This window comes from Passer montanus, unplaced genomic scaffold (genome assembly GCF_014805655.1).
Source record: "Passer montanus isolate IOZ18808 unplaced genomic scaffold, ASM1480565v1 scaffold28, whole genome shotgun sequence".
Taxonomy (NCBI): domain Eukaryota; kingdom Metazoa; phylum Chordata; class Aves; order Passeriformes; family Passeridae; genus Passer; species Passer montanus.
In genome coordinates, this window is record NW_024367483.1 from 3,306,611 (window position 1) to 3,334,400 (window position 27,790).

General features: G+C 46.4%; 2 protein-coding genes across 4 annotated transcripts in view; one reads left to right on the forward strand and one right to left on the reverse strand.

Annotated features, from left to right (window-relative positions):
• Positions 1-1,434: 1,434 nt before the first annotated feature.
• Positions 1,435-19,865, reverse strand: GJA5 (gap junction protein alpha 5). Of its 3 annotated transcripts, none has more exons than XM_039713262.1 (2): positions 19,563-19,865; positions 1,435-4,253 (listed from the first exon to the last, which is right to left on the reverse strand). In XM_039713262.1, exon 2 carries the CDS (start codon positions 4,202-4,204, stop codon positions 3,092-3,094), a length of 1,113 nt encoding a protein of 370 aa, XP_039569196.1. In that variant the 5' UTR covers positions 4,205-4,253; positions 19,563-19,865; the 3' UTR covers positions 1,435-3,091. The 3 variants fall into 3 exon arrangements, with proteins under 3 accessions (XP_039569196.1, XP_039569197.1, XP_039569198.1); XM_039713263.1 differs by having other exon boundaries at positions 19,557-19,865; XM_039713264.1 differs by lacking the exon at positions 19,563-19,865 and adding an exon at positions 14,399-14,595.
• A 2,310-nt stretch (positions 19,866-22,175) lies between these two features.
• Positions 22,176-27,790, forward strand: part of GJA8 (gap junction protein alpha 8) — a 35,550-nt gene continuing 29,935 nt past the window's right edge. Inside the window, exon 1 of the mRNA XM_039713291.1 lies at positions 22,176-22,298. The gene's annotated coding sequence lies outside the window, so the exon portion shown is untranslated. The remainder of the gene's footprint in view (positions 22,299-27,790) is intronic.

Sequence of the window (27,790 nt, forward strand, 5' to 3'; positions counted from 1 at the left end):
TCCATCAAATATTCCCCACTTGTTATACCTAGAAGACAGAACCATGGAGGCATTAAGAAATAGATGGCAGAGGGAAATTATTTGCTTTGATACATTCAATCTCTAGGATGAGAGAGAGCTGGGATGGTTGTACTCCCCTGGTCTCAAAGATCACCAAAACCCCACCCGTGAATGTGGATCACAGACGTCTGAGACAGCATGGAGGAGACCTTTGTCCTCTTTTTTTCAGCTCTACCTTGCCATCCAGCAGAGACTGTAGCTCAGAGTTTTTAAAGTTTGGGCTATTGCTTGTTCTAAACCACAAACACTTTATTAAACAAGGTCTGTGTTCATGCTTGAGTGGCTTTGCTAAACATTAATGTCACTCAGTAGCCAAGTGTTCCACGGGGAGTGCTCCTGACTTCCCCATTGCCTGTCTCTCACAGCAAGGTGGCACCCTAAGGGACAGGCATGCTCAGGGCTGTACACATTCCATTAAAAACCCAGGGTTTGCAGGACCAATCCTGCCTTCCTGCTGCACTGTGGGGCTGTGGCTGCTCAGGTGGCATCCCCACTCCTGAGCTGGAAACCCGCAAACCACAGCTCCTTAACCTTAAAGGGTGCCTGTAGTTTCTAATGCAGTTAAAGGTCCTGTCCCAGTGTCCTCATTGAATTATGGATTCATTCTTTATGTCCCCTCTCAGGCTCCTTGCTGGGACCCGGTACTTTACTGGTCTCAAGCTTCCCAGCCTGCAGAGTCCCACGGGATGGGAGATTGTGTACAGAAAATGAAGAAGGGCACTTCCTTTGAGTGCCCTTCAGGGGATGCAAGGCCAGAAGGAGGGAGCATGTGAAAGCTGTAAAGTGGGAAAGCAAAGGATAAATTTCAGAGGAAGGACATATCTGAGGGGAGAAAAGGAATGTCTTTGGTCTGGGCAAATACATCTTGAGAGATTTGAGTACTGAAAGGATCTCTGCAGAGATGGTTAGCAGTGGATTCTCTCAAGACCTTGTCTCTTAAAAAGACTTCAGGGCTCGGTTACTGCATGGACAAGCAATCAGATGCATGGGGGACAGGTTTTGCTTCCCTCTTCCTGCTGAGTTGGTTTCACATCACAGGTGTCCTCTCTGGGTACAGAGGTGTGCTGGGATATGCAAGGAGATGAAGAGAGAAAGCACTTGCAAGAGGATGGAAGCTCTGCTCCCTGGCCAGCTCCTCCTTCCTTGCTAATGCAGAGGCAGGCAGGGGAGCTGGGGGGGTTCCTGTTAACCAGTCAATCAATCATTTCCCTGTGTTTATTATTTATCCCCCTGGCCAAACCCTCCCCTCATTCCTGCCACTCTGGGCAATGGGAATTTTCATGATCTCTGAGCAGCAGAGGCTGGCGGGCAGCCTGAGCCCTGCTAGCAGCTCATTCTCAGCCATGTGAGAGGAGAAACATCCACAAGGAGAGATGGAGTTAGAACTTTATTAGGAGAAACCTGGACACGACTGACTAAAATATCATGTTAAGGAAAACACACACAGTCTTTTCAGGATTAAAAAATACAAATATATAAAAACTTACAAACGAAAACATGGTTTCCCCCATCTGAGTGTGAATGTGTATTTAAATGTACAGGGAGCTGTACCAAAGCTGTGTTTCAGGAGCAGGGATGCACTTTCAGTGGCCCTAGGAGAGGGAATGGCTCAGTCCCCTCATCAGCTGGTCCCAGGCCTTTTGCTTGTGCAGTCCAGTGTTGGGAAGCTGTGGCCTGTGTCTGAAAGGGCAGTGCAGGGTAAACAACAGGGAGCAGCTTGGCTCTGTTTAGCAGATCTTTAACAGAGGGATGTCAGCTCTGCACTGAGGAAATGTATCTGGAGTGGGAGCTGCCTGCAGACCTCACCCACCAGACTCACAGTGCATCCCCAGGGGCTGCTCTGAGGGGCTACAGCGGTGGAAAGACACAGTCCATGGGTGAGTTCTAGCACTGTGTGTGCTAGGAATGGAGTGGAGAGGATGCCTAGGGGCAGAGCAGAGACTTGCTGTGGGGACAAATAACTTGACCTGTGCTGGCTGGCAAGCTTGAGAGAGCAGGCAGGAGCTGAATGATGTGCAGGACCTGAGCAGGACTCTCTGCTTGCAGAGGATGCTGAAGTGTTTCGGTGGGTTGGTGAGAAGACACAGGCTGTACCTCTTCTGCAGATAAATAGAGGATGCTTTTCTCTCAAGTGGGCAGCTGGCAGCACCCTTTCAGCAGAATTCAGATTGCTGGAAAGATGAGTTTCAAAGAGGGGAAAACCGCTTTGTTTCTACATGATACTCGTGAGATATCTGTTCTCACAGGAGAGTCTCTATTTCTGGTAATGGATGTCTTGCTTAGGATTGATGACATAAGTATCTTGGGAAAATTACCCAGTCTTCATCAACTGGTCATCTAAGTGATTTCCCTGGGGCCAGTCTGCTGTGCTGACTTAGGAATGAGGAAGGGATTCCAATGTTAGACATGAGGCAGCTGTGCACTGGGGACCACAGATGTCCTTATTTATGGGGTGGAGTTGTTATACACACAGTGTCAAAAAATTCAAGTAGGATTCATTGTGTAGGTAAACTGGTAAAAAATACCTGGGCTCAGGTAGAGGAAGGGAGGGTTAGAAAGAGCCAAAATGAAGCAGATGAGAAAATCTCTCTTTCAGAAAGCCAGCTGGTGTGTTTCTGCTCCCTGCAGGTGAGAGAAGCTTCTGCTCAGTGTAACTGCCAAGCTGATGTTGCAAGTGTTGAATAGAGACCACAGAAGATGTAGAGGTCCAGTCAGTCTGTTGAATACAGTGTCACAGTGGATATCCACTGGGCAAGAGTCTGCTGGTCTGTGCTCTACCAGGCTAAGGGTGGGGGGTCTCTAGTCCCTGTGGGTCCCATGGTGAAAATGCAGCTGAGGGCTTCTTATCCCAAGACTGATGTCTCTCTTTAGTGCCTGTGGCTGCCCCTGCCTTGGCTGTGAGAGGTGCTGTCTGGACAGGACAGAGAGGATATTAAAACAGGGAGGTTAGGGAAGAGAGTTTGGAGTCCACTTTGCAGAAGTTTTCTGAGTGCTGGGACAGCTCTTTCTCCTCATCCCTGCTGGAGACAGGTCACACAGACAAGTCATCCGACCTTGCCTTGCTGCTGGCACGGCTGGCCTTGCTGAGCCGGCGTTTCTCGTTGAAGTAGCTCTCGGGGAAGGCAGGTGCTGCACACTCGCTTGCCACCTCTGGACTCTCCACGTAGCTGGACTTGATGAAGGGCCCTTCCCCAGCAGCATCCTCCTGGCCGTGGACCCTCTCGGTGGCGAAGTTGGCGGTGTTCTGCTGCGAGGCCATCTTGTTGCTGAAGGGGCTGATGAACTTCCCGTTGGGACTTGACAAGCACTGGTTAAAATCCGGTGGCGGGGTGTACATCTGTGCCCTCTCCGCCTGCGGGGCAGACTCCAGCCTGCCGGGGGCTGTGCTGGGGCTGGCTTTGTAGGACCGGGAGCACCTCTCCTTGGCTTTCTTCCAGCCCAGGTGGTACAGCTCGGCCAGGCTGAGGAAGAGGGAGAGCACTGCCACAGCCAGCATGAAGACGATGAAGACGTTCTTCTCCGTGGGGCGGGACACGTAGCAGTTGACAGGGTGGGGGCACGGCGCCCGCTGGCAGATGTACAGGGTCTCCAGGAAGATCCCGTACAGGACGTACTGCCCCACAATGAAGGCCACTTCCATGGCAGTTCGAATCAAAATGCTGTAGACGTAGGTGTTCAGCAGGCTGCCCCTGAGTATGATTTGGCCTCCTGCTTCATCCCAGCCGGACAGCTTAGTCTCCTTCTCTGCCACGGAGCACTTCTGCTGGTAGTATGTGTCAGCACCGTTTTTGTTCTCTCGGGCCTCCATTTCTGCCTCCTTCATCTTCCTCTTCTCCTCCATGCGCACCGTGTGCATGGCGTGGCCCATGTACACCAGGGACGGGGTGGAGACGAAGATGATCTGGAGGACCCAGAAGCGGACGTGGGAGATGGGGAAGGCCTTGTCGTAGCAGACGTTCTCGCAGCCGGGCTGCTGGGTGTCACACATGAAGTCAGACTGCTCGTCCCCCCAGGAGGACTCCGCGGCCGTTCCCAGCACCAGCATCCGGAAGATGAAGAGCACAGTCAGCCAGACTTTCCCCACCACTGTGGAGTGTTTGTGGACCTTCTCGAGGAAGTCGCCCAGGAAACTCCACTCCCCCATTTCTGCTCACCAGGAGGGGTGTGAAGTCTTGAGAGCTGAGCACAAGCCTCTGTTGAGAGAAAACAGAGAGTGGTTCTAAGGAGGGTTAGGAAATGCCCAGCTGGTAATGGATGGAGTGAGATGGATTTTTTTGTTTTGTGTCAGAGGAAATGTTTTCATTTGACCTGAAATGAATGAGGTCTGGTTTGCTGAAAACTGTGTTCCACATCCTCTGGAAACCTTGTGTTGTTTTGGGAATTTCTTTTTCTTTTTAAATTCAGCTACTGAAACAAAAAGTGATCTTTTTTTACATAACTCATCTACAGCCTGCTAAATGAGTTTCCAAAACCTTGAGGGTGAGCCAGATTTATTTTTTATTCAGAGTCCTTTCACTGTGATCTGCATATTGAATCCTCTGTGGGCTGGGAAGTTAAAGCAGCTTTCACCTGTCTGTAGACTGCACTCTGGGAAATCCTTAGTGGGCTGATCCCCTGGGAGATAAGAGTTGCCTCTGTGTAATACCTGCACAACACCTGGAACGTGAAGTGTGTGCAGCTCTGGGTTTCCTTCATGAGCTCAGTGCCACCACTGAAGCACAGAGAAATAATCTCTGTTGCCCATCTGCTCCCTATCCGTAGGTTTAGCTTTGGTTTTGCAGTGTTTTCAGCTGCAAGTTTCATTTACAAGCTGAAAATGTTTAGGGGAGTGTAAAGTCTTTGGTGGGTTGTGCCAGTTCTGGAAACCTAATCTGCTGCCACCCTGTCATGCCTCTCTGAGAGGGAACTGCTGCAAAATCTAAATGGTGGGTCTTGCTCCTTCTGCTTTTCTTAAAGTATGAGGAAAAATTCACAGTTCAAATGAAACAGACAAAGAAAAAAGCCTCCTTTGAAGTGCCTCCCAAGGACTAGCAACTCCTGGGAAGTGCTGTTGGTAGGTGGTCTGATGACAGGGAAGGTTTGCTGGGCTGGGAGTAAGATTGCGAAGTGGAAATGAAGGAGGGACTGTTTCAGTTTTGTTTCTGACTCTGACTGACGGTTTCTGGCCAAGTCACTTAACCTGATGGATAAAAAGAGAGCCATGGGTTTAGTCCATCGTTTGTGGGGCTCTATGGGAGTGCTTGAGCAATCATTTGATCCAGTTATGCTCACCATACTTACCTTGCCAGGGCACTGCAAAGCTCTCCCTGGTGAGAGTTAAGGGCTGGGTGCTATAAAGTGTGCAATATTACCTTGGAGCTAATGTCCTCCCACAGTAATTCTTTTGGAAAATAGCACTTTAATAAGTTAATGTAAAAATAATCATCATAATGAAATATTAAAAGCACTAGTCAAGGTAAATCCCAAAGCCACAGGGACTAAATTGTTAACTCTCCTTTATTGTTCCTTGTCCTGTCTTTAGGAGCCAATTATTTTTATAGTGCAAAGAACATTTGTGGAGAGCAGACACTGTTAAAAGCTGAAAATTTACTGTAGCAATATTGTGTGGATTTCCTGTGAGCAAAAGCTGGAGAACAGAAACACTTGTTGAGGGAAAAATATCCCCTCCTCTAGTTATGTGAGTGATATAATTTAATGTAGCAGCACACACCATAATTCATCCCATCCTTTGTTCCTGTGCTGCGTCCAGCTGCGAGGATGGATGGGACAAAGATCAAAAGCTGAATCTTCAAATTCCTGGTGCTGCTGAGGGCTGCCCTGGGGAAGGTGAGGGTTGCCCAGGAAAGGAGACAGGGCAGTGGCCACTTGCTACCCCACCACCTGTCAGAAGCCATGTGAGCAGGGAGAAGGGACAGACAGGAAGCAAAGGATGGGGTTTGGCTCTTTCCTGCCCTAGCAGGCATGCTGCAATCATCCTGATGGAGATCCTGGTGCCTGCTTGGCATATGCAGAAGCTTTGGTCTGCTGCCAGCCCAGAGCTGGAGGAGCAGTAACACAGAAAATCAGCTGGTCCTTCTGACTCCTCTCGTCTGCACTGGTGGAACCTGATGAATGTGTGGGCCTGCCTTACCTTCTGAAATGGCTTTGGTGCAGTTACTGCATTCTGGAGAAATTAGCATCTGGCTTCATTCCAGGAGCACCAGGGGATTAAACACAGACAGATAAATCAGTGACGGGAAATATTTACAGACTGTGGCACTGAGATCAGCATGTTTGCTTTTTCCCCCCAGAGTGCAGACAAGGCAAGCAGCTGCCTACAGCTCAGTGTTACGTGTGTCCAACATCACTGTGCTGTAGCACAGCTGTATGTCTGGAGTATTCCTTACAAAGCAGCATTTTTCCAGGTGAGTTTATGTTGTTTACACATGCCTTTTCTTGTTTCACCTTGCTTGGTGGTGTAAATATGAGCACAGTTCTCCCTGGCTGTGCAAAGGCCTTTTTTACTTACTGCCACAGGGAAGTACAATCACAAACTGAGTCGCTCTTCCCATCCATTCTACTGTGTGCAGGTTGTTTGGGGTTTTACAACAGCTTGCTTTCCCCAGGGAAGGCTACTAAGCCTAGACACTTGCAAATTGTAAAAATCAGGATGTGCAGGACACAAAGTAAAGCAAACATAAGTGCAAGAGGAATCCGGAAATAAAAAATGTTAACGGATGCAAGAAAAACAGCAATTTACCTGTCTCACACATGCACAGAATATTTCAAGAGGCTGTAAATCAGAAGGATCTGAGGTTGGTAGTCATGAGGCTTAGGCTAGATAATAGGGACATTTCCTCTGCGCTCCCCTGCACAGACTGTCTAAAGAAGGTTCTCCCTGGAGGTGCCTCCTGATCATCCTGCTACAGCCCTGTAGAGAGCTGAGGTGGCTGCTGCAAGGGCGTAGGTGGCCACAGGGGAGCAGATTTTGGAAACCAAGAGAAGGAGTTTCCCTCCTAGAGCAGCATTTTTTGCTTAGACATTTGATACTTACTAGCGAGCTATTTTTGCAGCGCCAGACCAAGGGTCTTTGAGAGCATCCAGTTCTCTGCTGCCAGCAAGAAAAGAAGGATTGTCACCTCCCGACAGCTTTTCCTGGCTATGCAGAGCTGCCCTTGACCTAGCCTTTCTCCTCATAGCTTTACTATTCTTGGGAATTTTCCATATAGCTCTTTTTCCTCAGTCCCAGACTACTGTTGCCCTCACATGCTTTGACCTCTCAGCGTCTGAGCATCTGCAGCCTTTTATATTCCTAGTTTGGGCTCAGTTGGACAAATCTTGTCCTACTCTGGTGCGACTGGGCAAAATACCTCTGGGTATTTTTGTGGGGTCTCAGCACCTGGTAGAAGACAGTCTTGGCAGCAGGGTCATGCATATTCACGTGCAGTCGTGGGCTGTGCCACTGCCCTTCCCTGCTTTTTCCTGGCAGCTTTCTGCTGGATCCCACGGGAGCTGGGCGCCGTCACGGGACCCTGGCACTGGGAGAAGCGTGTGTGACACAGAGCAGTGCAGCTTGGCACAAACCCAGCGCCGTGGCCAGCCAGTTCAATCATCACCTGGAGCGCCACTGAAGCTGGGGAAAACTGAGCATCACCCCACAGGCCAAGCACGGAGTCTGCTCAGCTCCGGGCTGCCTTGTGACTGCCAAATTCCACGATAAAAATACCCCAGCGGGGACAGCACCTGCCAGCACGCCAGGCTGGCTCGCCAGCCACGGGCTGCTCCCTGCCATTCCTTTTTTGCACTACCTTTATCTACGGGAGGGGAAGTGTCTGTTGCCCTCTGAGCAGTTTTGCCCATCCTTTTGTTGATGCCACGTGCTCTGAAGGACAGGCGAGCATTTCACATCACTGCTGCTCGCTCATTCTGGCTGGAGCTAGCCACGGCTCTGATGAACAGCCAGCAAATCCACACCAGAGAGCCAGGAGGGCTGTTCCTGTGCAATCAACTTTATATGAGTTTATTTCCCTGGGGGTCACTAGGAAGAAAGTTTTCCCCTCTTTAGAAGACAGGCTAGACTATCAGCAGTGATATAAATAGCTGAGCTCAACACTTCAAGCTAGCTTTTCCCACAAGGAAGGTGACAGGAGGTCGCCATCTCTGCGGGATGTTTCTAAAATAAAGTGGAGAGTCTGATTATAACACTGTTTCTGCTCTCCCTTGCTGGGCTCACCTCTTCCCCGTGGCAGATCCCAGGGGCACCTGGAGAGGCTCTCCAAGGAAGGCTCCTTTGTGTGAGGCAAGCACAGCTCCCAGGGAGGGAGAAAGTATCAGATTCAAAGCCATTGCATTTTTGCCCAGTCTCTGTGATTTGCTCAATCAGGTACAAATGTGTGTCTCTGGGAATTAATGAGATTTCACAACGAAGTGGAGGGCCCAGGATGTTTTAAGAAGCTCACATTCCAAACACGTGGCTGTTTGTGGATGCCATGCAAGAAGTGCATCCCCTCCAAGCTACTGAATGAGGAGGCAGCTGTCCCCTCTGGGCACTGGGCATGTGAGCAGTGACATTGCAGTGGGGCATCCAGGCTGGCTGGGGCATGGTCAGTGCTTAGGAATTGCTCGTGGCTGTCCTCCCTCCAGCTGTGTTATCTCATACAGGGCCAGGCCAGCACGTGGCACAACAGATCATGGTGGGTGAGTGGGCAGAGGTCTTTGCCCTGTGCTGACACCTGGCTGAACCCAGACAAGAGTGGGGCCCACAGTGCCAAACTGTGCCCTCACAGCTGTGGCACTTGGGAAGGACACTTCAAGCTCTGCGCTGGAGTTTGGATAATGCTGCTTTACTTTAGGATCTCCAGCCCCTGGTTAGTAGCCTCAGCATCCCCTGCAGTGCAGGTGTTGTCACCTCTGTCTTGCAGACGGTGATCACTGGGGTACAGAAGGGACAAACTGCTTGTTTGAGGTCACTGTGTTAGAGACAGTTTGGGGACACAGCTTAGAGGTTGTGACTTGCAAGACTGTGTCTTTTTTTCTACACAGCACTGCCTTTTAAACCTCATTACAGCAACACAACACTGCTTCTGCTGCACATCTGCTTCTACAGACCACAAGCCTTCTCTCCTGTGCCCTCAGACAACCCTGACTTGGTTACCTGAGAGAAAACCTTGTCCTGCTGCCCTTCTATAGCTGGTACACCTGGCAGAACCAGAGGCGTTTTGTTTTATTTTGTTTGGTTTTGTTTTGCATTGTGGGGCCATGTGGCTTACAAGATTAAATGATGAATAGAGTTAGAAATCCACTCTGCAGAGTGGGTGCAGTGCTTTGGATCACAGAGGATTTGTGATGCTAAAGCCCACCTCAGCAGGTATATTTTTGTTCAGAGTTTACATTCAGGCATTGGCTCCTTCCTATGGATGTACAATGGACAAGCAACAACCTATTAGGCATTTTTGTCCAAACACCATCTCTCTGGCTTCATGTATGTACACATATGCTTATGATAAGTTTCTGCCTGAACCAAGCCAGTTCTTTAGCCAAATTTGTAACTCTCATCTTCACATGAACCTAGAATAAATAGCTTTGTACTTATGCTTTTAAAGAAAAATAATTGACATGTTTGCATAGGTTCCATTCTGGTTCCTTGGGTTTGAAGTCCTGTGTTGGCCAGTATCAGAGTGACTTTGACTCTAGAGCTGAAATGTCATGGGAGAAGAAGAGCTCTGTGTTAACAGCTCTTGTCCTACAAGACTGACATCCAATGTTTCTTATCTTTCTGCTCCTCCCAAGTTCACTGCAATTTCTGGAAGGGTCATACTGTTATCCAGACCACTGGCCCTACTTGTAGTTGCAGACAGCTTGTTATTCTTGATGAGGTGTGCTTTCCCCCTCCTCTCCAAATGTGGAAAATCTCAGAGTTCACGAAAAAGAGAGTGGGTGAGAAGATAAGAGAGTTGAATGACCTGTCACCTCCTGCACACACAGGCACACAACCCTGACGCACACAGGGACACAGACAGAGGGGAATCACTCAGCACCTCCAAGTGTGTACATCAGGGATGTGTTACACACACAGATGATAATAATATGTAGAATATTTTCATCTGAAGTGATGGTGGAAGCTGCAGACTCCCAGTCAGTTGAATTTTTATTAGTTGTCTGTCCAGAACATCTAATGCTATTCCTCTCTGTGTGCTTTCATATATATCAATATTAGGGCCAAGCTCTGCCTGGTGTAATCTCAGGAGACCAAGAACAGAAGAGACCTTGAACTCAGATGAGTCAAGCTGAGGGATGAATTTATCCCACTATCTTTGAAAAGCTGGCAAATAGTTAAATGATAGTGGTATCCAGGCTTACATTTAAAAAGCAGCGAGCATCTTCTAATTCTCTTGGGATTCTGAATTTGCAGATGATACTAAATTGTGCAAAACAGAGGTGAGGAGATAGGCAAAGAGGGCATAGGGAGCTCTGGAAAACAAAAACAAGCTGAAAAATTTGGAGGCTGCTGTAGTAAAAGCTGTCCCTGAGCTCTGCTGAGAGAAGCTGATCTCAAGCACTGCTCAGTTTGTGGGGAAGGCTGGTGTAAGGAGATGTGCAGGGATGGATGGCCTCACACTGGGCACAATATACCAGCAATTAAACCTGCCCATGTGATTTTAGGCTTGTTCACAGACTGCATGAGATGCAACCTGTTATAGAGTTGTCAGACTTTGCCCATCCTTTCTTCCTTCCTCTCACCCCAGTATCTCCCTGCCTATCAGTTCCCTGTGGTTTCCCTACAGTTAAGCTCCCCCAGAGAGTGCTGCCTCAGTTTTTTGGCAGTTTTCACCAGCTAACTTTATACAGCACCCAAATTGATAATTCTTTCAGCCTTAGAAAAGGAGACATTTTCAGCGACTATCTATTTCCTACTTATTACTACCTTGTCAAATCTCATTTCTTCCTTCTTTCCAAAAATCTGTAGGATTCTTTTCACACTCCAGCCTCATTGCTGTATCCTTGCCTCAGTCTGGCTATGTGAGTGGATTATTTTTTGTTCTCAGTGTATGCACCATATATATATATATATATATGCACAAAAACGCATCCCCCTTTGAAACCAACTAATACTAAATTGGCAAAGCCCAGCAGTAGGGAGTTAGGAAATGGTGGGGTTACTGTTCTCAGTAATCTTAATTCAATCTCTTTCTGCCTCATTCTGGCTATGTGAGTGGATTATTTTTTGTACTCAGTGTATGTACCATATATATATATGCACAAAAACACACCCCCCCTTTGAAACCAACTAATACTAAATTGGCAAAGCCCAGCAGCAGGGAGTTAGGAAATGCTGGGGTTACTGTTCTCAGTAATCTTAATTCAATCTCTTTGTGCCTGTGCCTCTCAGAGTCCTTAACCACATCCTCACATTGTCACCTCGTTCTTTGCACAGGATGCCTGCCTTGTTCTGTGCCAGCCTGTCGGGGGCTTTCTTGAACAGCAGCTATTCAATGTTTTGTTTTCTCCTCATTGTTCAGTGGGTGGCCTGTGCCTCATTTACTGTACATTATTCAAGTCCAACTCTAAAGGCAGAATTATTAGTTTCCTCATGGGTTTTCCTATGGCTTTCATCACAACAGTATCTGATCGCTTCACAATTATAAATCTACTTACTTTCATTACCACCCAGAGGTGAGGAGATGGTATTAGATCAGCTGTGCAGCTGAGGGACTAAGGCAGTGAGAGATTAAGATAAAAACTGTTCATTAATTTTGGAAGCTCCTTGGTGATGTGGTTAATCTGTTGGTGCTTTTTTCCCAGTGTATTTAGCAGTGTGTAATGTGTATTCAAAGCAGAGCTCTGTCTCTTTATGCTGGAGTGGGAGAGTTTATCACTTCCACCAGTTGCACCACATGTAGAAGTCAGATACCCAAAAGATAAGAAATGGGTATTTGTGGGGAAATGTGGCTTAAGTGATTTACCTCATTATGACAGAGGAAATTGGAGTAAGAAGCAAGAATTAACCCCGGTCCTCTTGGATAGCTTTATCTGATTACAAACTGGAGACAGTTTTTTCCCATCCCACTATTCCCTCCTTTCTTCACCAGACATCTGAGTGCAGCAGAAGACCCTGGAGCTCTGCAGGTGTCACCCTTGCCAGACTGCTTCACTTTCCAAGACACCCTGTGCCCTGACCAAGGCATCTGTCAGCTTTTCTGCTTCTAAGGGAGAGCAGTTTCATATGGAAATTCTCAGCCATTCTCAAAGCATGACCATAATGACATAAAGAATGGAGAAAGGCAGAAATATAAATGCAAACCCCGTGGTTCTTACATTAAAACCCCCTGACCCCTCTTCAAAGATACACAAGAGAGACTTAAAAGCGTGCTCTTTGCTCATTGCATGCTGCATGGCATGAATATTTCTTTGTTTCAGGGAAGAGCTAGCATGCTGAGTATTGTTCACAGACATCTCTCTGTTGCTTATCAATAGCAGTAGAATTGATCTCCCCCCAAATATTGAAGTCTTTCTGTTGTCTTCTGGGAATTATTTCTAATTTTAAGCCTCTATCCTTGTGCCTCATACAACAGCACCCAAAGTGTGAAGCAGTCTCCAAACTGTGCTCCCTAATAGCATAGGGTAGTGCTGAATTACTCGTTCCTCCTTGTCTATTTTCAATGCTGCAAGATAAGTCAGAAAGTGGGCAAATGTGTGCAGAATGTGTGAGATCTGTCTGAAGGTCAAAAGAAGAGAGGCTAAGGTATGAAATTCTGTGTTTTCTGTCAGAGCTTAAATTTTTAATGCCCATATAATACTAAAAATATTGTGATAATATATACCGTTGAGTGGGAAAAAAAAACCAACAACAACCAACACCAAATACTTATAGTAACAGGAATGCTTAACATAGTTCCCAAGCGACAAGAGCCTGAGGAGTATTTTAAACTCTGAAGCCCTAGGAATTCTCCTAAAGTATTGCTCTGCTCCCAAGGAAAAGGAACAAAGTTAGAAATGTGTGCTTTTCTCAGAGTAGATTTTGAAAATAGCAGCAAATGCAGATTTTTTTTGGCTCCTGATACAAATGCTGAATACTGTGAGGTTTCTGAATAACTGTTTAAGCTGCTCCTAGCTGCACACACGTATGGACACACATGCTACATGCATGAAGTTCTTTAAAGAGAGGAACACACAGGCAGCAGTAGAGGAAAACTTTCCTCCACAATGCTTCACCACGGAATTTTGATAAGTTTATTATCGTGGAGGGAGAGTTCAATGCTTAAGGCTCATTCAGCACAGGACTTTTTTAGCTGAGGTTTGTCCAGAAAAGCGACTTATATGATCATCTAAAGGTTCTTATGGCACTTGAGGGACAGGGGCATTGCCTCAGTTTACCTGAGTTGTTAAAACCAGAATGCCACAAAGCTCCTTAGACATGACAAATGGGTAGCCAAAAGACCCTTCAGGAAATCAAAGGAGCCACCGCAGACCTGAAGTGGGTGTATTCCAGGGGGACCATATTCTCAACGTGGGCTACTCTTTGAACAAGCAATGTTAAATTATGGAAATGTAATTGCATAACTATTCCAAGTACAAAAAGTGGGGAGAAAGTTAGGAAGGCAAATAGAAAGAAGCTGCTGGTGTGAGAGAGGACATTTGTCCCTCCAGGTCTGCGTGGCTCCTCGCTGAGGCTGCCACGGGCAGAGTGGGGATGGAGGAGAAAGGCATTCATTCCCTGGCGGCATACACAGAACGTGTGACTGCCAGATACCAGCAAGGCACTTCCCTGCACTGGAGCTGCATTCCCAGGCTCCATGTCACAGAGCAGCCAGGACACAGTACTCTCAAGGAAAAGAAATTGCAGTATTTTGAAAGCATCCTGCACACTTCAGAATATAGGCGGTTCATGCAGACACTTGATAAAGAGTTTACACCCCGAGAGCCTCTCCTAGGTAAGAGTTCCCTTCACCACTGTCCCCCGAGCAGCTTGGCAGCATGTTGAAATAGGATCTGACAGAAATGGCAATTTGCACTTTATACTGTCTGAGAGAGGATGTTTAGGGCACTTATCATGCTTTCCTATACACTGGAATCTATTGGTATCTATGCTCATCATGGAGAAGTTACTTCTTAATTCTGTAGCTGCCTGTGGTAAAACAATTTAATTTTTAAAATGTCCCAAGCCCACCATGTTACTAGTGGGAATGTTTTGAAGAGAAAATGAAAGAAAAAGTAAATTTCTTAAGTAATTTTTTTGCTATCTTTTTCATGCCTCTTCAAATCCCTTTTCCCCCTCATGCTGTTTTTCCCTTGAGTGTAATAACTTGATCTACCATCGGCACTTCTGCAGTTCTATTATTTCCCCCTCTTGGTTGCTTACCTGATTTCCAGTGTCTTGTCTTCAGTCTCCTTTCCTTGCTTTAGCACTTGCCCCTTTTGTAGTGAAGTTGAACTCCTTGTTCTCCTCTGTTGCTTCGTTTTATTCCTTTAATATGGTTCTCTCTCTCTCTCTCTCTCTTCCTCTCTTTTTCTCCACCCCCTTTCTGTGTCACTTTCTGTCTTCCCCACTGCCTCTCCGCCTTTCCCCCTCTTCTTTCTTCACCTACTTTTCTTGTCTCTCCCACCCCCTCCAGACTAATCTTTCTATTTTCAAACCTGGTTTCCTGTTGTTTTTCCTTTAAAGACCATGGATCTCATTCCTCCCTCTCCATTCTCAGCCTCTCCCTGTGCCACCCTCCTCATGCCGGCAGGATGCATTCGCTGCCGGCTTCGCGCAGTCCCTTCCAGCCCCTGCTCCTACTGCTCCTTTGCACACCTTCCCACAAATAACACTCCAAGCCTTCCTCAAATGAAAAGAGACAGCCTTGCCCCACAGTTACACCAGCCAGACCCTGGAAAGGTTTTTCCAGACAAGCCAAAAGACAATTCAGCTGACAAAGGACGTATTTCTGACTTGTTCAAATTTAATCTGGCAAAGCAGAGTTCATATGGAGCAGGGTTTTCCACCTCTTCAAATCACACAGAACTTGCTCTGCTGGCTTGGACCAGGAGCCCAGCACAGCTGCAGCCTTCTCCTAAAGGACACCAAATGCTTCCCAGAGACTTTTTACATGCCCCCTTACTGATAAGTAGAGAATAATCTGCCTGTCAAGAGAGGTGTTTTTTGTCACACCACCCTACCACCACCTCCCCGCACACACAGTCAGACTCATGAGCGTTTGGGTGTCTCTTGAAAATGTTTTTGATGTATCAAGTCTCTGAAGGTCTTGTATTTCATGTGTGTGTCAAGCTGAGCCTCTGATTCCTACACATCAGGAATGGCCCAGCGAGGAGGCAGATTCAGAGATGCCTTCTGGCTTTGATAAAGGTCTCAAAGAATCAGTGGCAGGAGAGTGAGATTTGCACAGAAGACTTTGCTGACCTGAGAACCAACTTGCTGCACACAAGCTTTGGTGGTTATCCCTCCAGCAATCCTTCCCAGGCTAGATATCTCCACCCAGAGCATTCCTGGTGGTCTCTATGTATCAGTGAGTGCAGATCATGAAACAAAAGCAGTTCAGGGACTAAGAAACAACACTGGGCAACTCTTCTAATAATTTTTCTCCAGCTAATTTAATACCTCCTTTAGCCACAAGATTGAAAGCCAGTCTACAAAGGGACAGTTCTGTGCAGAGGTTATCTCTGGAAGCATGTCCTGTGTGGACATTGTCACTCTGAAGTTAGGAGTGCAATTCTTTTCCAGGAGGGCTGTATCCTCACTGATGGTTAGTGCAGGATGCAGGACAAAGAGTGCACAGTAAATTCCCACAGCAGCTCAGTAACCTCCTGGTATGGGGACATGTATAGTCACCTGCTGCTTCATTTCTAACTTTATTGAAAGCCCTTCTGTGGCTTTTAAGGAAATGGAAATGTTTCTGGAGTGGTTTCTCCCTCTCCTGTGTGGCAGTTGTGTGTCTGCAATGGAAATTCATGGGAAGGAGAATATCATTCCAGCTTTTTGTCTTTGTAGAGTAATTTCCATGAAGCATTATTATGTAAACCCATGTTGATTTTATGCCAGTGAGATTGTCAAGGAATTCATCATAGAAGTGTCCAAAAAAAAGGTGTTAATAATACAGGTCCAGCTCACAGATGGCTTTGGGATGGGCTAGAGATAAGGCTTGTCAAGTGTTTTTCACATGCTGTAGAGAGACAGGTCTTGTGAGAGAGCTGTCTGAACTGCACTCACCTCCCTGCGTGCCTGACACTTTGCTGTACACTCAGGGTGACCAGGTCTGATTCTCCCTGCTCACTCCTTTGTGTTTCCTGCCCAAGGGTTGTTCCTGAGTGGCATACAGAGCTAATCCTGACTCCAGCAGATACAGTCTGGTTCTGCTGAATGTATGAGGGAGGGGAGAAGGCTTCTGTCCAACATGTGCATGATGCACGGGAGGTACCTGTTGAGAGCTCTTTCTGCTTGGTGCTAGTGGTAACTATTTGGATTTTGATGCATGAAAAGCAAATGGTAGAAGGCAGACAGGGAGGCAAAAGACAGAAAGGGAAGTGGAGATGTTGTACAGATACTTCAGCCAGCCCCTCAATGTGTCATCCCTTCTCCACTACACCCTCTTCAAGAGAAAACAGAGGAGTCCTGGCAGCTTCTCCACCCCATCAGCTAGAAAAATAGCTGGTTTGCTCAAGCTTTAGCAGGGAAGAAGAATTTTGACTCCCCTCCCCAAGAGCCTGTTATGCAAAACTTGTCTGACTTAAGTGAGGAGAGCAAGTGGAAGAGAATGCTGCCCCAGACAGTGGGAATGAGGAGAACAGCTGACAGCTTGCCATGCTAAGCTTGCAGATCACAGCAGTTCATGATGCTGTGCAATGCATTTTGAAGGAAAGCAGAAATAAAACCGGGAGAGAAAGGGAAAATAAAATAACATGTACTATCTTTTGAACAAAACTTAACAGCTTTCTTGGATTAGGATTCCCGACCCCTTAGGTAAAAGAATCAGAGCAGCCCTTATCTACCTGGAGTTCAGTAAACCATATGATATGGTGTCCCAGAAGAAGCAAATTAGTGTAGAAGATTCAGCTGAAGAAGACAGGGATTATTAAATAAATCCTCAAGTGGGTAAGAGACTGACAGAATTGATACACCAGTTCCTTAATAGGTTGAAGGAAAATTATCTGTGAGGCTGCTTAAAGATTGCTCTTAGGACTGATCTTTTTTTTTATATTTTTGTTAATTACCTTGGCACAGAATGTAGAAACACTAATGAAATCTGCTGGTGAAACCAAGCTGGGAGGTATCGTGAGGGCAGAGGTGGATCCCAGCACTGCCAGAGCTGAAGGCTCTTTGTGACTGGAGTGATCAAGGTGAGGTTAAGTGGGAGAGTGCAAAGTCACACACTAGGAACTTGTTTGAAGAGTAACAGGAATCTCCATCTTCCAAGAAAAAGAGATGGAGAAAGATGGGGAAAGTTCATGGCTCAAAGGAGGAGGAATCAGCAATGCTACGTGGGGGTGAAAAAGGCAAGCAAATGTTGAGGATGTTGCAGTTGTTCCAGTTGCAGTGAGTGGAAGTAATGTCATCCAAGAGGATGAAACTTCTCCAAAATAGTGTCTGCAGTGCTGCTTCCCCACATGCAAGGAGGATATCCAGCCTGGAGCAGGTGCAGAGGAAGGAGTGGGGTGGTCAGAGGGATGGAAGGTGTCTCAGCCAGCAGTGTTTACTTATCGGTCACAGCAGTGACTGCACAGAGATATTTGAGCTGATTTGAAGAGAGATGTGCTACCAGTTTGAGCTTTTCAGCATTAATTATTTTGCACCGAATTTCATGCTAGTGCAGCTACACAAAGTAATTAAACCACGGTGTGATATGCCTGCAGGGTGAATACTATAAGGGAGCTTAGTTACTTAGTCTGGCAGAACAAAGGTTAAGAGAGGAGAGATTTGCTGCCTATAAATACTTTTAGGAGTTGGGGGTTGGGAAAGTAAGTGCTCAGGAGAGAGCAGAGCTACATAAGCTAAAGGACAATGTGGCACAAGAATAAATAGATATAAATTGGCCATGAATGAATTTAGGTTGGAAATCAGAAGGTTTCTAAGCAACAGAGCAGGCAAGGAGGTGCTGGAACAGCATTTTAGCAGCACAAGTTAGGGTGGAAACCTAATGAGATTTAGGACAGAGTTTAGTAAGTTTAGAAAAGGCCATTTGGTTTGTACTTGCCCGTTATTCAAAGGGATTGAACCTGATAAGCCAAGAGGTCCCTTTTTCCTTCTATTTCCTGTACTGGCCTTAGTGCCTTATCAGATCTGCACTCTTGCAAACAAAAGGCAGGTAAATCTGGAGCAGAGTTTGTGTGATGAGTTTTTCAGCATTTATCCCATGGGTATTTAATGGAGGGATTCACTCTGTGCCTGAGATTTAAACAAACAAAAAGAGCAAGCCAAGACGATGCATGGAGCAGGTCTGCAGAAATGCAGTACTACAGATGAGAGCCCACATATGAAAGAGTTTCTTTCCAGCCTTGCTGGAAGGCTGTTTCAAATGCAGCTGGATGCTCTCTTGAGACGTGAAAACTGAAAGAGATTGTCTGAAGGACTTTTGTCCTTGAGGAGGATGTCAGGTTTACTGTATGGGGAAATTTAAGAAAAAAGCCACCACCCAACAGTGGTTGAGTTCATCTCTGCTGCCTGGCCACAGCACTGCGCTTTGGTTCTTCATAATGTTCCATGCTGGACAGGCACCTCTCTAAAGCACCTTAGTACCTTCTCCAAAGTACCTTCCTGATGAACATTTTATCTCAAATCCACATGCACAGATATGATTGAAAGAGAAGGCCAGGGAGGGAAATTCTCTGTTATACATTAGACCTCTGGAGACAGTTTGAAGGCATCCTCCAGCAGGAGGCAAATTCCCAAGGACATGCTGGGCCCAAGGGAAGAGGAGTAGCAAAGGCCCCTGAATAAGAACAGTTTTATAGTAAACATTTAGTAAAAATCCCAAATTATTCCGTATGGGTGAATGTTTTCATATTCCCAACCCAGAGTACCATACCAGCACAGAGTGAGAAAAGAGGAAACAAGAAACAGCCAGTTGAGAAATGTCACTCTGTGTCAGACTCCTTTTCCACTAAAGTTTTCAGCAAGAAAAACTGGAAGAGGTTTTCGTCTCACTGAGGAGAAATTGCCATCTATCCCAAAGTAAATGCTCAGCTGTCAGCTTTGTGTTACTGGAGACAAAGTATGGCCCTCTCACCCCTCCTGCCTCCACTTCTCAACTCTGCAGCATCTCTGAGTAGTTGAGAAGTGCTTTGCAGATGATAATGAAATTGCAGCTCCTATAAACACCCTCCTTGTTTTACAGGTGGAGGAACCAGACCTTGGAGAGCATAAAGGATTTGTCCAAAGGATCAGCAAGTCATTTTAAAGCAAGGAGTCCTCATCTGCCTAGCCACCAGACATTCATCTTGTCCTGCAAACTTCCAGCTGGATGAACTACTGCTTGACAGAAATATGTGTGTATACATAAAGAAGAAGAAAAGAAAGAACAGACCTTTACCTCTTTTTTGCTGAGCCTGCACAGGTAGAGAGAGGAGCAGGTAAAGTTGACTGAAGGATGGGTGAGCTTTAGCACAGCACTTGCTGGAGCCCACCTCTGTGCCAGCTCCCAGAAGAGATCCCGAAGAGTCTGAGGGAGGACACAGGCTGAGCAAGCCCCCGTCAGCTGCCAGGAGCTCAGCCTGTGCCTGACACTGTGTCACTGGCTGGAGATCCCCTCCAGCCTGGAGGACCAATGCTGGGGGAGACTGGCTCCTGAGCTGTTCCTGACATGCACTGGCAGCTGTCTGCCTGCTATTCTTTTAAAGGGTCTTCGTGGACCAGGATAAAATGTGATCTTACGCAGGCGGCATTGTAAGCACAGCTTGGCTCGGGTTCAGCTCTTCCTCTGGCTCCCAGCTACTCTATTTTTATTGAAGGAATCTGAGGCTATCAGAAAGGAAGTCAAATTGTTTTAGGAAAACAATAGAAAAGCAACTTGAAGTTTATTAGCTTCCTGCCCAGGGCCTGTGACCAACTTGTCAAACTTATTAGAGTGATGGCAGAACTATTTATTTAAAAGGGCTAGCAACAGGACCCGCAATTTCATTCCTGTTTGGGCCTTAGTGAAAACAAAGGAAAGCCATAAAATAATATCTGAAGGCAGCAGATGGCTAACTGGTAAATGGTGTGAGTAAGGTTGGCCTGTGAGCCATTCTTGGTGTTCACCAGTGCAATGACTTTTGTGGGATTTGTTATCAAATGAATGGATCAAATTCACAGGCCAGTCCTATCACCCCAGATTCCTTACTGTGGCTCCAATTTTCAAGTGGAAGCTTCACACCTAAGAAAACAAATTTGGCAGGAAAAGGTCTTCATTTAGAGCCACTGGAAGGAGTGAAACAATGCATCAGGTCTGCAGGAGAGCCAGGAATAGAGCCCAGGTGTCCCTGACCCTGTTGGGCTGCTGGAGCCCCTCGAGTGCAAAAAATATTTATATCCCTCAGAAGCAGCTGCAGTCTGCTTCCCCATCCAGCTCCCCCAAAGCAGCCACACCATGAGGTCACTGAATGCACGCTGGCACGTGGCTGGTGTGAAGAATGGGCAGCCAAACCATCAGAGTCACAAAGTGTCTGTGAGCCTGAGCCTTCCTGAGGAGCCTCGTGGTTTGCAACGAACAAGAAGAGAATAAAAAAAGGTAACTGAGAAGTATTTGCAAACTGTACCCAGTGCAAAGCCACATCCCTTGTTCAGAGGGCCCTCTGCTAAGGGAGTGTTTAACCAGCTTCCAGGGAGGATGTAGGAAGAACTCACCTCTCCTTTCAGCAGTGCAGTCTCTGGGAGCTCAGGCGCTGATGTTCTGAGCTCCCAGAGCTGTGCACACAGGCTTTGCACAGCCCAGTAACCACTTTTCAGATGAAAGGAAGAAGAGCCCACCTCAAAAATTCTCTTCCTTCTTCTCCTCATTAGCTTAACTGAAAGCAGGAATGCAAAGCTGCAGTTTTCTCCGAGGCCTGGGGCAATAATGCATCTTGTATTGGCAAGTGATAGAAGATCTTGGTTTATATGTTCCTTTTAATTTATCCATGTTAGGTGTTCATAAAAGAGTCAAATTGAGTGCATTATCTCTGTAAGGGCCTAAGAAACTGGGTCTTAAAAACTTGGTAATTTTAATCTAAATGCAACATCTTCCCTTTATTTAAGGTATCCTTGCAGCTTTTAGAAGGTTTCTGTGATTTCTGTCCCTCTGAGGTATTGCTTTGGTGAACAAATCAGCCAAAGAAGTGCACTGAGCAATGCAGCATCCTAGTTCATCACGGTCTGTAGTGTTTATTTAAAATTAAGTACATTCTTGAGTTGCATTGATTGCAGTGTAATTTAATAGTCTGGAAGTTAGGCACCCTACACTGCCAGCCAGGCCAGCTTTCCTTGGGGAATTCCAAGGCAGACAGCAGATAGTGGATACACTTCTCCATAGCCTCTGCAGGAAGAGATGCCACGTGCAAATCCCATGATGGTGTTCTGCCAGCAGAAAAATACTTTATTTGCACTTATTTGGGGTCTGTCTCATCTGGGCTGGTCTCACTTAATCTGTGCTTTGTTCTAGTAAGTAGTGTCTTGATCCTGAGTGTGAGCTGTGAGAGCCTTTTTGTCAGTCTCTCAGGCCTGCTGGGCTCTTGGTAGCCCCTGAGGCTGAGATCCTGCAAAGTCTTGGTCATGTGAGTGACTTGATATAGTTACAGCTTGGGGCCAGCTCTGTGGGTAAGGTCCCTCTGTGTACAAATGTCATAGACTGGAAAATGCTGTAGATTGTGGAAACTCCTGGGGTTTTTTTTCTTTCAGGACCCAATATGGTTTCTCGGAATCTTCTGGAATGGCAGCAGCTCCTAGCCTGCTGGACACATGGCTGCTGGGGGATTTCTCACCCCAGAAGGCTGTGACTCGCAGCCATGGGGTGCCAATGCTGGCACCAAGTTCCTGGGATGTCCTCTCCCATCCTGGGGTTGTGCTGTTGCAAGATCCCAGCTCTAAATCTTGAGGCTTTAGGAAAAGAATCACAGGCATTTGTCTCTTCCTAAAGCAAGCTGTGGGTAGAAGGATCTCAGCCTTCTCTATTCTTTGTCCACAGAGGGAAGAGAAATCAGGACTTGAATCTGCTCTGAAGGCAAGGATCTCTAGAGCTTTCCCTGGAAGTCAGCTTCAGAGGAACAAACAGCTGAAAGGATTTGAGGGAAAAGAGACATGTGCTTGGATGATGGTGAGTGAAACTGAAAAGTAAACAGGCTGAGCTATGGGAGGATTCTCAGATGGTGCTTTTTGCTCCCAGCCAGCTTGTTCTCTTTTGTGATGGTCTGAAAGAATCTCAAGGCATGACCTCCTGGGTAAAATTAAGAACTTGATTAATTGAAAAAAATCACGAATCATGATTCTTCCCACCAATTTTGTGATGTGTGTTGGCTGGATTCTGAAGCCTTCTGTAAAGTAAATCACAGCAAATGGTGGGGAAGGGGGAAGGGGCAGGAGGACACTGCTGGCCCAAGCAGGTTAGAAGGGTGCATTTTATACTAGAAGACCAAGCATCTGTGTGTGTACAAGAGCTCACAAGCCCAGCAGTGATGTGGGGCAGGGAAAATGCCTTTGAAGGGGCTTTCCTTTCCCAAGTGTGCCAGGAGCCCTGAGAGAGAAGCAGGCAGCCCTGCTCCTTCATGCTGCACTTCTGTGTGGCTGCAGAAAGGCAAATCCTCTCACAGGCATGCATCAGGCATGTGGTGTCCTGAGGATTTATCACAGGCAAGCTTGGAAAAGATTTGTAGCCAGTTTTGCTCTCTGGAAGGGTGAAGGATTTGGTCAATTCAGATCTCCTGAATTGTTTTTCTGGACACCTGGGTTTCCTGGTAAAACCCTGTCTGCCAGCCCCCCTGCCCAGAGAGGTGAGAGGCTGCAGAGGAAACAGGTGTGTCCATGAGTCACCTGCAGCACAAAGCCAGGGAAGTGGTATCCTGCCTTCTCCCCACAGCCACACTGGGAGCCCTGCTGGCTCCCCAGGTGGCCACAAGCTCATGTTTAAAGCTACAAAGAATGAGGAGCAGGCTAGGGAGTTCCCTGAGGACTGGAGTCCTGCAAGTGGCCTAACACTGGGCTTTCCCCACTTAGATTTCCATTTAATTGAATTTGAATTCTCTCTTGGTGCTTATAGATAGTGTGATGCCCTGCTCCATATAAATCCAGGCACTGCATTCTCACAGAGTCCTCTGCATGCTGGAGCTTCTTGTTTTTAATGCTCAGTGAAGTAAAAGATGAAGTATGACCACAGGACACCTAAGAGAAAACTTGCTACCTGTACAGAAATGTTTCATTTGTGGGTGAATGTCTTTTATCTCTCTGATTTGGTGATTGACAGATGTTGTTAAAATGGGCTTGCACTGTGGAAAAACCCCTGTATGAGTGAATGCAGAAACCTGGGGATAAAATCTGACCAGTGAGTGATGTCAGACAGGATTGTGTTTGCTTGCTGATGTTTATTGCTTTCCTTGAAATGGTGGAAAAGGAAGAAATATTTAAACTTGATTGAAACAAGCTGAAGTACCTATAAATTCCTTGGTTTTGTTCTGAATCTTGCAGTTCTGTTTGGCTTCTTGGTGAGAAATGTGAAATTTATTTTCCTTAAAAACTACCCCTCAGGTTCAATTGGGATATGAAAAAATAGCTATCAAAATAATAAGTAATTTTTTTTCCTGGTTGGAGGTGTTCAGTTTCATCTTTCTGTGTATGAGAAACAGAGATGCCTAAGCAGTGCACATTAGTAGGATATATGGTTTTTGCATGTGATACCCATGTGATGTGGCATAGGGACTTCCTGTAATTATCCTATGCCTGTTGAAGGGGAGCAGTAAATTGGTTCTTTCAGCCCAAGAGGAACCCAAGACTGATTTTTCTGACAGTGCTGTCAGTATTTAGGAGTGCTGTCACCAAAGCAGAGACAGCACAGGATGTGGCCACTGAAAGAGCTCTTCAGAAAAGGAGTGGCAGTGGTTAAAAGCAAGACTGCTCACAAGAAGCAGAGAATAAGGAAATGGGAATCCTTGATGTTGTCTGCTATTCCCACACTCTTCCCCCACTTTCCTCTCAGGCCAGATTTGTGAAGAGCCATGTTTCTCCCTCAGGGAAAGTAACAATTTAACACAGCAGGGAAGAAAGAGGTTTTGTGATGTGCTGCATGAAATGATGCAGTATCGCTCAACCAGCATCTGGTAAAACGTTCCTAAATAGCCTCATCTTCCTGTATCAGCATTTCCAACATCAATAACTTTATTGGTAATAATCAGTAAGGTCTGGGATTTCTTGGAGGAGGTTGGATGGCTGCATTTGGCGAGAGAATCTAAAAGGCTTTGAAGAATCCTGATAGAAAAATGCTGAGGCAACACCACAATTACTGAGCTGACAAATCTGCACCGATTTGCAGTTCCCAAATTGTTTGGAAAACATGAGAAATGCTGCCTTGAGAGTAGAGGCTGATGCCTTAATGCCATCAGATTCCTAAGAGCTGGAGAACTCTCGGAGTACCACAACCTAGGGCGAATCTAAACCTGACTTCAGTGTTTCTTCTGAAGCTCCTGTGGCCGTCCATGCTGGCCCCAAGAGGTGCTTTCTCCAGAACTCCTACAACCCTCTCCCAAATACTTCTGAGAGAAGCTCTTCTGGTAGGTCTGGACAAATCCAAGCCAGTTTTCCAGTCAAATTCTTTCTAATCCAGGTCACACAACTTTTCCTTCCACCTGAGAAATCCTTTCAATTTCTCCTCCTCCTCTGAGAACACTGATCATTCTTGCATTAAAAAAGATACTTTGATAAGTAGTATAGTTAAATATAGTTAAAAAGAATCATTCTCCACCCTGAAAAGTGGGGCCATGTGAAAACTTCAGCACAGGAATGGCACAAAATTATCTGTCAGCTACCAAAGTGATGTGAACTAGGAGCCTGCAGCTGTGTAAGCAAACAGACCAGCCTTAGAGGATCCATGCCGAGGTCAGTGGTGATCTGTGGACTGGTGTCTGGCCTGCTTTGTGCAGACAATCTGCTCTGTGCTGGCCTCATGGGAACTCACATTTGGTTTCCAAGCACAACAGAGCTGTGACATGGTTCAGCTATGAAAAAAAAAGATTCTGGAGATGAAGAAGCTTAATGTGATGCCAACATTAATATTATCTGGCCTTGGTAATGGTCAGAGTTCTGCAAAGATGGAAATTTCTGGGCCTTCTGCTTCCTTTAGTCTTCTGCTGTTACCTCCTGTCCAAGTGGCTGAACCCAGCTGGTGATGGTCAGAAATGCCCTGCAGCATTTCCAGGTGTTGCGGCAGAACTGTGGTGACTGTGGGGGCATGGTCAGTGTGGATGGCATGGAGAAATTAATTCTGGTCTGGGCTGTCAGGTGCAGTGAAGGAGAATGGAGACACAGCAGAGAAGACCCATCACTTCTTTACCTTAAGCCATCTTAAAGCCCTCAGAGTTCTGGACCTGTTTGAGGCTTCTTGTACTACCCAGAGCAGCCTCCAAGCAGCTCTATCTGATAACAAGTTGTCCTCTGAGATATACCCCTCCTGAGCTCTGCCACCATCCAGGCTAGACTCCTAGTCTGTCTGGAAAGAAAGATGGGCTGCTGGAAGAACTGGTGTCAAAAAGGAAGGCTGGTCTCAGCTGATAAAATTAAAGAACAAAAAGTTCAAGTCTCTTGATGTCCCTTCCCACCTGAATGATGCTGTGATTGTAAATTGTTGGGAGCAGATGGTCAGCAGCAGGTCAAGGTCAATGCAGGGCTATACAGGTAAATTATATCAATGTACAGAATTTCTTCAGCATTTCAAGAAAAGTAGTAAAAGGAGAAATGGTGTTATTTAAAAAAAAAATAATCTTCAGATCAGGCTGTTAAGGGGACCAAGTGGCCTTGGTTTGAGAAGGAAGCTTTGCTACAGATCATGAATAAGTAAAAAGAAGGAAATTAATGAAGTAGTTTGCTAGTCTAACACAGAAAAAAAATAATGAAGGGACATATCCCAGAGCACAGATATTGTTTAAAATATACGGTAGTCACCTGAAAAGGAACAAGAACGTGGCCAAAATCGTAACCAGTGCAAATGTATCTACCTACCCATGTATGTGTCTGTGCTATACATAGGCACATATGTCCCACAGCATCAATAACATTTCTTATTTGGGGGTTAGATTGCTCATTGAGGATGTCTCTTTTCTCTAATGTTTTAACACATATTTTATTTACTTTTTGAGGTGCATATCTGTCAGAGTGGCCTTTTTTTGTTTTGGTTGCTTGGGTTTTCCTGGTTAGAAATAATTATATCAACTTTTATTCATGGTTGGCTTTTCTCAGTAAGAAGGAGTCCTGAAAAGCGGATACAGACATTCTGGATTTGTTTGCTTTCCCTGGAGCATTGTTCTGTAGCTGAGGCTCCTTTGGCAGAGGATGCTTTGTCCCCGGGTTCCACAGGGACTATTCCTGCCTCCGAGTTCCCGTTCCATTTAGGGAGCAATTGCTGAAGTGTCTCATAGATTGACATCTTTCTTTTCACGTGCCAGGGGGTTTCTGAGGCTGTCCCAAAGAGCCATCCTCTCCTGCTCTGAGACATCATGGCATGAGTCCTGGGGGAGCTGTAGCCTGGACTCCTGTGATGGAGTAATCTAAAATGGCCAGGAGACAAAGCAGTGAGGCAGCAGTGGAAACCCCTGGCAGGAATATGAGCTGCTGCACTGGCAGAGGAAGTGTGATGATCTTTAAGTACTCCAGGCTCCAGGATAACCTTAACTCCTCACAGAAAAGGTTCTGGGAAGCATTCTTGTGAGCAGTTCCATGACAAGAGAGGCACGACTGCCCAAACATGGGGCTTATTGCTGGAGGTGGAAAGACAATGTCTTAATATTGATGAGAGACTGCTCTGCTCATCTTGAGAACAACTGATGTGGCACAGCTTATGTCCATTTGGCTTTCCTCTGCCTCCCTTCCTCCCTCAGACCCCATGCTGGGTGTTTCTGTCCATGCTGTCTTGTGGGAGCTGTTATTCATCAAGCCAAGCTCCTGAATCATCCTGGGAGAGCATCACTGAACTGTGAATAAATGGTCAGGGAACACGCTGACTGTTCAACAGTACTGATGACAGTGGGAGCAGACTGGAACCTGTGCCTTGGTCCCTTTAGTTTGTGAGTTTTGGATGGACCTTCACTGTCTGAGAGCACACTGGGTTTGCAAGAAGAGGAATGTCACAAAGTAAACAAAGAAGGTATGACCATGCCACTGAGCTCAGGGAGAGAGGGAACATTAAATCCCTTAAACTGCAACGTGCTGCATGTATTGGACTGCTTTTTGGTAGTGGATAAGGTGATGGATTCCTCCACTCCTGGCTGCCTAAATAAGTGGATAAGAACATAATCAACACTTCTGCTAAGCTGATGAGCTGATGCAGTGGCTACTTTGTGTAGCTCTGGACGGATGTGCAGGTCAGTGCTGGAGTAGGGTTGGCTTTTGCAGATCCAAGTGGCTCCAGCCTTTTGTGTCTGTGGTACATCCATGAGCAGAGTGAGCCAAGCTCTGGGCCCCAGAATTCCCAAGCTGTGCATGGCCTGATCTGTGCTGGGCACTGAGTACAAGCTGGCAGGGAGGCAGTCAGTCCTGAGACAACACATCCACCAGCTTTGAAAAACAGAATTTATGCACTAAGTCTGCTTTTTGTAGAAGGGAAGCCAT

Coding starts and splice junctions, on each gene's coding strand:
- GJA5 (XM_039713262.1), bottom strand. CDS start 4,204: ATGGGGGAGTGGAGTTTCCTGGGCGACTTCCTCGAGAAGGTCCACAAA.